This window comes from Humulus lupulus, chromosome 2 (assembly GCF_963169125.1).
Source record: "Humulus lupulus chromosome 2, drHumLupu1.1, whole genome shotgun sequence".
Lineage (NCBI taxonomy): Eukaryota > Viridiplantae > Streptophyta > Magnoliopsida > Rosales > Cannabaceae > Humulus > Humulus lupulus.
In genome coordinates, this window is record NC_084794.1 from 95,571,132 (window position 1) to 95,579,897 (window position 8,766).

The 8,766-nt window shown below is 29.9% G+C and overlaps 1 protein-coding gene across 2 annotated transcripts; it reads right to left on the reverse strand.

Annotated features, from left to right (window-relative positions):
* Positions 1-2,774: 2,774 nt before the first annotated feature.
* On the reverse strand, positions 2,775-8,326 carry LOC133818249 (uncharacterized). 2 transcript variants are annotated; one of them, XM_062251009.1, is made up of 4 exons: positions 7,611-7,909; positions 5,462-5,490; positions 4,248-4,434; positions 2,775-3,005 (listed from the first exon to the last, which is right to left on the reverse strand). In XM_062251009.1, exons 1-3 carry the CDS (start codon positions 7,716-7,718, stop codon positions 4,248-4,250), a joined length of 324 nt encoding a protein of 107 aa, XP_062106993.1. In that variant the 5' UTR covers positions 7,719-7,909; the 3' UTR covers positions 2,775-3,005. The 2 variants fall into 2 exon arrangements, 1 of the variants encoding a protein (XP_062106993.1); XR_009885847.1 differs by lacking the exon at positions 2,775-3,005 and adding an exon at positions 3,851-4,059 and having other exon boundaries at positions 7,611-8,326.
* Between the last annotated feature and the right edge of the window lie 440 nt (positions 8,327-8,766).

The window sequence follows — 8,766 nt, forward strand, 5'->3', positions numbered from 1 at the left end:
GGTTTCAAGGTATAGTTTGGATATAGAGCAATCAAAGGTATTCCTATGCCTAGTTCATCTCTGTATATTTCCTTAGTTTTTTTATAGTTTTTCTCTACTCAAATCCTAACTCAATATTCTTTATTCTTGGTTAGGCATCTAAGTTCTTTGAACTTGAGGTTCTTGTTGGTAAGTATCTTCCCGATGGTTTAGTTCATTCTTTTCATCTCTTTTCTTTTAGAATACTCACCTCTATATTAATGGTTTTTAGGAGTTGTAACGACCTAACTATTCTAGACCTTGGACCATTAATAACTACTATACTAATTATAAGAAATCGTACATATAAAAACATCATAACCGTACTATATAAAGAAAAGGTTTGAATACATAAATATTTTACTTAGGATATGGGATCCCATTGTTTTTAATATAAAACAAACATAACTTAAATAAATGGGTTACAAAATCAAGTGCGGAAAATAATACATAGAAATCATAATTTAAAGACTTAAAGACTTCATCCTCTAATCGAACGCTCAGTCCATCGATTCCATCCTGCCTCAATACGCATCCCCAAGCTGCCAAGAACCTTTTACGCCGCCATAGCTACTTTCCTGCACATATAAACATAAAGGAATGAGCCTAATGCACAGCAAGGAAAAACTAACAACATAAATCATATGCATAAAATTAATATAATATGCTAAAAACATATCCTAAACATATGTCATATATAATAAAATGCTACAATGGCCATCATACTACCTGGGGCTTGTTAACTAATCAAGTCATATGCCCATTAGATTTGTGGGGCTTGCTAGCTAAGCAAGTCATATGCCCATAAATTTATTGGGGCTTGTTAGCTATACAAGTCATATGCCCAAGTCTACCAACATACACAATATAACATTTCATAACAAAACATATCATAAGATAACATATCACATATAAAATCCTATCCTATTTTCCTTACCAATATACCGGGATATGAGAACAGTATTGGGACTTTGGAACACTCCTAAAATCCATAATAGAAAGGCGAGTATACTAAAGTAAAAGGATGAAAAGAATGAACTACACCATCGAAAGGATACTTACCAACAACAATCTTACGTCCAAGATCTTATATTCCTAACCAAGAATAAAGAATACGAGTTAGGATTTTGAGTAGAAAAAAACTATAAGAATAACACAGAAAGGAACTAGAAGAAGGAATACCTCGAATGCTTCTATAACCGAACTACACCTCGAATCGAAATATACTATGAACCTTACTTCCTGAGTGTTTATTAATCTTATAAGGATAAAGCTTATAACCCTAACCCAAGTGTTTATCACTCTAAAAAAACCTAGCAGCTTGCAGACTCTGAACTTTGCATGATGAATGAATAAATGGCTGGGTACTAGGTCCTATTTATAGAATTCAAGAATGAAAAGATCATTATTTAGCTTGAATAAAATAATGGCTTTTTAATTGAAAAATCTTTGAATAATCGTTCAGCAGAGGCTGAAGACTCGGTAAAAAAGATTTTTGACTTATCAAGAGGTTAAAGAATAAATTAACCTCAGTTTCAAAAACGTTCAAAAATCTAGCACTACAGTTGATATATCGCCCCTAGTAGGCGATATATCGCCTGGGCTAATATGCCCAAGGCTCGTCGAGGTGGCCGTGTGAAGTTACGTGTTTTTCGTATCACCGTATGGCGATATATCGCCCCCCAGTGCTGCGATATATCGGCATACGCTGAAATATTATACACGTAATTGCACTTTTTCAGCCTAATTTGAATTGGGTAAACAGCCTTGACTAAGTCCTCTAACGATTTCAAAGCTGCTGGCAGACCCTAGGACATTCAAATATTACTCTTATTAAATTGACTCATCAAAATACTTAATTATTCATTAAACATTCACATGACAAGTGTCATTTCCTTATTGGGTTTATCTAAACCTTATATTATAATAAATATCACCTTCATAATCAGTCATATTAATTAAACCTTAGGTTATAATTAATATTCTTAAACTATAGGTTAAACTTATAAAATCTACAAGTGTTACTACGAGTGTCCAACTAAATCCCGGTCTGAACCAAAATCCACAGTCATAAAAATACTACAACTATTACTATTACTACTACTATCTAACTAGCTAAGTAAAGTTCTTGGACTCTACAGGAGTGTTCTAAAATTCCGACCTTGTTCTCATCATCCCGGTATTTTGGTAAGGAAAATAGGATAGTTCTTATGTGATATGTGCTATAGTATAATTTTATATGTTATGATATATGCATGTTTTGGGGCTTATAGTTGTTATATAACAAACCCTAACACTTTTATGTTTTGGGCTTATAGTTGTTATATAGAAAACCCCAACATTTTTTTGTTTTTTTGGGGCTTATAGTTGCTTAACTAGCAAACCTCATTGTAGTTTGAGGCTTATAGTTGCTTAGTTAGCAAACTCCAATAGTTACCATGTACATGGGTTAGAATTATGATATATGTGTTATAGTATATGATATATTTTCATAGTTTATGTGTATGATTATGTTTCATGCTTGTAGTAGATTTAATTTTATGCTTATAAACCAGTGTTGTTGTAAAAGATACAATAACACATTTTTTGTATTATTCTAATATTTGGATAAGCTTGAATTATTATTATATAAACCTATACATTATAATCATTTTTTATTGCTTTAATTCAAACTCGCTTCATTTAATATACTTAAAACACCCTTAACATTGTACAAATATATTTTTGAGTACGAATTATATGATTCATAACACATATAACCAAATAATTATTTCAAAATACATTCAAGATAATCTTAAAAACAATCCAAAAGTCTTAAGATATTCAACACTGCCTAATTAATATAAATAAAATATTCTCACAATAGTCAACAAAATAGTCTTAAACATTTGCATATTCAAAAGTAAATGTAAGAATTCATGATCTTCCAAATGTCAGCACACCAAAGCCTTCCAAATCAGATTTTCTTTTGCACTTCACTTGTTGATCTGATAAATAAAACATAAAATAAAAACTAATGAGGTCATGAAATACCATATCATTCATCTAAAATAGTCAATAATATCATGACACATAACCAAATTTACAATAATTGAGTTTGAATAATAAACAAGTTATTATATTACACATATTACTACGACTATCTATACTCAAGTGACCTTAGAACTTTAATTAAATGGTGCATAATTTTAATTCAAATTGGCCCTAATATCATTTTGTCTTTCTCATCTTCCCTATCAAATCAATCAAATAATACTATCATAATCTTGGATTGCATATCAGTTAAAGTTGAACAAGCATTTATATAATCAAATAACCAAATAAAAAAATTCAAAAAACACACAATAAGTTTTCTTCCTTATATCACCGCAACACACAAACAAATTTTCCAGAACCTACTTCTCTCAGACACACAAGTTTTCAACATTCCGTTATCACCGCAACACACAATTTTAATCTCAGAACCTACTTCTCTACGAATGAATATTTAAGATATTCAAACTCCTCTAACATTTTTATGATATTAATAAAAGAGTTAAGAGAACATATTTTCGTACCTCTTGCAATTAATAATTAAGTTAATTAACTTTCCAATATCCCTTGCCAATTCGATCCACATTCTAAAGGATATAATCAATACCTAAAAGATTAATACAATGAATGATGTGGCTAAGTAATCCATATAAATTAAACCCTAAATATATTTGTGTGCACATATCATCAGAAAGAATAGAGAATAAATGAACTAAACTTTATCCAAATATACGCAAGTGTTGAATATTTGTGATTCAACACTTGTAATGAGCTAAAAATTAGAGTAAGACTAACAGACTCATAGCAAACCATAACATATATTCTAACAGATTTTGAAATGTTTCCTGATTCAAAACAAATGAGCTATTGGCTCATTCTTTGTTAGAGTTTTTTCTTTTTCCACTAGATAATTCGAAGCATGAAACTCGTGTTCAATACATGTTTTAATTCTAAAGACCTAACTACAAATATTGTCTAGCATTGCTCCAAAAAGACATCTCAATATACCTGCACATTGTAAAAAAAGTCCTCTAATTATTAGGAACACAAGGCTTGTAAAGAGTACTATAGAAACAATCAATCCATTACAAAATGTCAAAAATAGAAGTCATGCTTAGAAATATAATATCTTAACTAGCCAATAAAAGACGTATAGATAGTCCAACAAAAATCCCATAAAAATAGCTAGTTATTACCTAATGCTCTTGTACAAGACGCACTAGATGAGAATTTTGCTTCCCTAGTTGTTGAAGCATAGGCTGCAAAACAGAATACAAAGTACTCCCTCGAAATCCTTCTAGGGATGTTTCTTTAACAATAACACAAGTGATACATCCTATATCCATATGCACCGGTTTACACATTAAGTACCTGAAAGAACATCTACAAAACAAATCATCAACAAGAACAATCAGACACAAGAAAAAAATCAAAATAACAAATTAGTAAAAATAAAAAATAGAGAGACAATGCTACAAAAAATACTAACTAAAAGGTTATCTTAATCTATATATAGGTCGTTAGTTTTATGACAAAAGGGCTAAATGAATAGCAAAAGCAAAATAACTCAACAACTAAACACAATTCACTTACAATTAATTAAGCTACTCAACATATTCAGTTAGTACGGTAGACTAATACCGAATATACCTCCTATTACTAATATATAGCTAACAAAAGCAATTAAATAGTCATGTCAATGTTTCCAAGGGAAACAGAAAATCCACAACTTAAAATACAACAAAAATCTCAATCTCATAAGAAAAATCATTCACTGCCCAAAAAAGAAAGAGGCAGAGATTAGCTAACCTATATATTTCAAAGCATCTATTCAACTTAAACCTAGTCAGAAGGAAAAAATATTTTGCAATTATCAAAAGTAGTTATACAACAAAAAACTATAATTAGCAAAAGCATCATTGGATCACCAATAATAAGCAATTTATGTTAAAAAAAAATTGGAACAGTAGCAATTACTGAATGAATATGAAACATTTACCATATAATTATATTTATATATATGAGAAAAATTTAAAAGGAGTACCATAAAAAACAAATTTGAAATCCATTGCAAGACAAAAGATGATCCTTAGGAAATCAATTCATAAAAAGTATAAAAGCATAGAACAGAGCACCCATAGAAATTAGCATAAATAGATTCAATAACTTCCACTATAGTGTGCAGGAATACATTCATAGTTATGAAAGCAATGATGATAAATATCCAATTGCTCCAAATGTTTAAAAAAATAAAATTTAATAACCTCATTATACTATATTGCAGAATGTAGCTCTAAAATTGTAGAATGTAGCTATGAGATTATTGATAATGGTCTAGTAAAGAAGGTGAGAATCTCAATGGTCTAAACTATATCAACATTCTATCATAGAGAAAGATACATGCACATACTTGATTTCAGCTGCTCCACAGATTACCACCTAATTAAGAAAAAACATATATGAGTGATAATTTAGAAAAAAAAATATATCAATTCAGTGTATAAAGTTCCTTGTAACTTTCAAACAGATGAAGTATATATAGTTATACAATTACAATGAAAACTATTGAAGAGAATGACCTTTCTTCAATGTATCTTCCATTATTTAATATGATTTCACTTATTATATATATTATACCATGAATATGGACTTGGCATCTATTAGAGTATGGGTAATACTTTCCAAATTTTGGATGCCCAAGTCGGTTTACAAAGACATCCACATTAAAAGTATAAAACAAGTTTGGCATTGACAACCAAACTCACAACTTTGCCCACTTTTTATGCTATTTTTTACCCAAAACAATAAAAGAAAGGTAAGTATATAAGGGATCAAAATTAAAAATAATATATGCATATACATACATATATAGATATATGAAATAACTAAAAGAAATACAACATCACTCAAATATTTCACATAAGAAATCTACGGGTAAAAAAAGAAAATTGTACATTTCAATTACAATATCATGTGAGTGCCCAAGGACAATGCCTCACTAGAGCCCAACCAACTAATTTGTTCTATAGTCTTGACCATTAACTTAAGTAATGCAATAGATATCTTATATATCCAAGTGGAATGAACAGATCACCACAAGTTGATAAGGGCACACAGACACAATAGCCATGAATAAATATAATTATGCAGTTATCAATATGTTCAACCTCAGTAGCAGCTTACAATCCAAATACAATTTAATCATGAATTGGCCTTAAGCATCTCAAGACAAAGGGGGGAGAAAATAGAAACCTCACAGTGACACTCAAATATAAATGCTTACCTAAAACACAAGCAAAATCTTATGTTTTCTTACACTCATTTCAAAAGAAATCAAGTGTCTTTCTAAGAAATGCATACCTGAAATTATTGCTGCCTACAACTACCACATGAGGTCTGTTTTTGAAGAATTTCCAGGTACAACCATCCCAAATTTCTTTCTTATGAACTTTTGTGTCCCTTTCCCACCCAAAAAAATAGTGTCCTTTCGAACAATTCAATTTTCTTGTAAAGTGAACACTATGGAATCTACACCATGAGTATATATAGAATTTTAAATCTTTACTCATGTATATACATAATAAAAACGGCAAGCAAATAAATACACTACATAGAAGATCAAATTTTTAAAAAACTTAGAAAGTACCTACTTTATAATAAATACATAATCTATGCTCAAACCAAATTGCAAATAAGTAACATTATAATTAGAGTTAAGGTATACCTCAAGAGCTGCAACGGAAGATGCTTGTGGTAAAAATATAGGCTTTGTTTTTTTTCTTAAGTGACCACATCAAACACAGGGGGTCACAATTTCTATTTCAGCAACATAGAAGCATACAACTTAGACAATACACTACTTGCTTTACATACATTAACTTTCAAAAAGCAAGAGAAAGCATAAAAGCAGATGAAGCCTAATCAAGCTAACCTACTACAAAGCACATGCTTGGGTCCAAACAAATGCAGAAAAATATTAGCAAAAAATTATAAGTAATTTAGTACCAGAAACAAATAAGAAAGAAAATAATAGAAAATAATTTAAACAACATATCTAGACACTTTGGAAAATAAATATAGAAAATAATTTAAACGGAGTACCTATACCAAATAGAAAATAATTTAAATGGACACTAACCCAAATCTGGAAAATACAACCAGAAGAGTACCCATACAAGTCAAATGAAAACCTTTTCCACAAAGACAAAGAATAATAAGAAATTTCCAAAGACAATTAATAGAACAACATATGATATTTGCATACCTTTTCAAAGGAATAATATTGTTGTGTTTAGGACCAAACCCCTTTGTCAAAACACCAATTGAGAAGGAGATAGCAAAGCTCCTAGAACTACACCTATTATTAATGTGAACCCTAAGACCTAGAGTAGAACACCTAACGAAGAGTGAAATCAACAAGAGAGAACGATAAGAAGAAGTACCACTCCGTGAAATGCAAAGTAGAAATTAACTCTTCGTAAAATGTTGATATATGAATCATTAATAAAAAACACACTTTCCAAAATGCAAAATAATGAAATCAATGAGAGATTACATACCCATGAAAATGTTTCCAAAGAAGAAAATACGGCTACTGGATTTGAGAGAGATGACCACAAGTCCATGCGTGAGAGCTTGGTTACCGGAGTTGAGAGAAGCAATATCATGTATGTGCAAGAGAGTGAAAATAGTTCTTTTTTTTCAATGGAGAGGAGTAGAGAAAATGCTTTTACTTTTTACAATTTAGTACGCTTTCAAAAAATAAGTACAACCCTTTTTTTTTGGTTTCACTCCAATATAATACTCTTTCTATAATTTTATTTTTAGTTTGATTGTACAATACTTTTTCAATTAGCTTACAATGGAAATGGGTGTTTGGTGTAGTGACTATACTTATGCCAAACTTTATGTCTCCAAAAAAATTGTAGAGTTTGTAGTGGGAGGACCCTGTTTCAAACTTGAGTAAAGTAAGTTTTAAGGGATTTAGGGATATATATAAAAGAAAATACTTATATAGTTATAACTATGATTTTAATGCCTTGAACTATTAAAACATTCAAAGCTCAAATAAGAGTTGAATATGATGAAGAGATGACTTAGTCATGGGCAGATAAATATACATTCATTCTTTTATATGGACAACAATATATTTTATTTTTTATTTACAAAAAAATTCAGAAATACCATGCCAATTGATGTAAAATAATTACTATTTTTCCTTTTGGTGGGTAAGATTGTCTTATCACATGATTATAGAAATATAGTATTGTCCATAACCACTCCATTCCATATTTTCTAGGGTTACTTTATTATTGTGCATAGTGGATACCATATTTAATTAAGCGTACATTATAATATTTTAAAAAAAGATCACTTACCATTAAATATTCAAAAGTCATTTCTTTTGAAGACCTGACAAAAGAGTTCTATGTTCATAGTCACACAATATTCAAAAATACCTATATATATTTATATATTTTTTTGGAAATGGAGACTTGAATATTTCAACACCTCACATTAAATGAAATGAACAAAAGGTTGTATAGGCTACTAGTATACTCATCCAAAAAGACCTTATTTAAGCAAAGCGTGTCTCTATGTTCTTTACTCTTAAACATATTTATATTTATATATATTTATAAAGATAGAGCGTATACAATAGGGTTTATGAAATGCTTAAAAGTCTAAAATATTCTCATCTACAATTATGCCTCT

Bases quoted from the DNA above. Each gene is read 5' to 3' on its own strand.
- LOC133818249 (XM_062251009.1), bottom strand. From the start codon at position 7,718: ATGATATTGCTTCTCTCAACTCCGGTAACCAAGCTCTCACGCATGGAC. The intron at 5,491-7,610 runs GTATGTAATCTC...TTTCTTAATTAG, and splicing joins CTTTGGAAACATTTTCATGG to GTGGTAATCTGTGGAGCAGC. The intron at 4,435-5,461 runs GTATGTGCATGT...TTTGTTTTGTAG, and splicing joins TGTGGAGCAGCTGAAATCAA to ATGTTCTTTCAGGTACTTAA.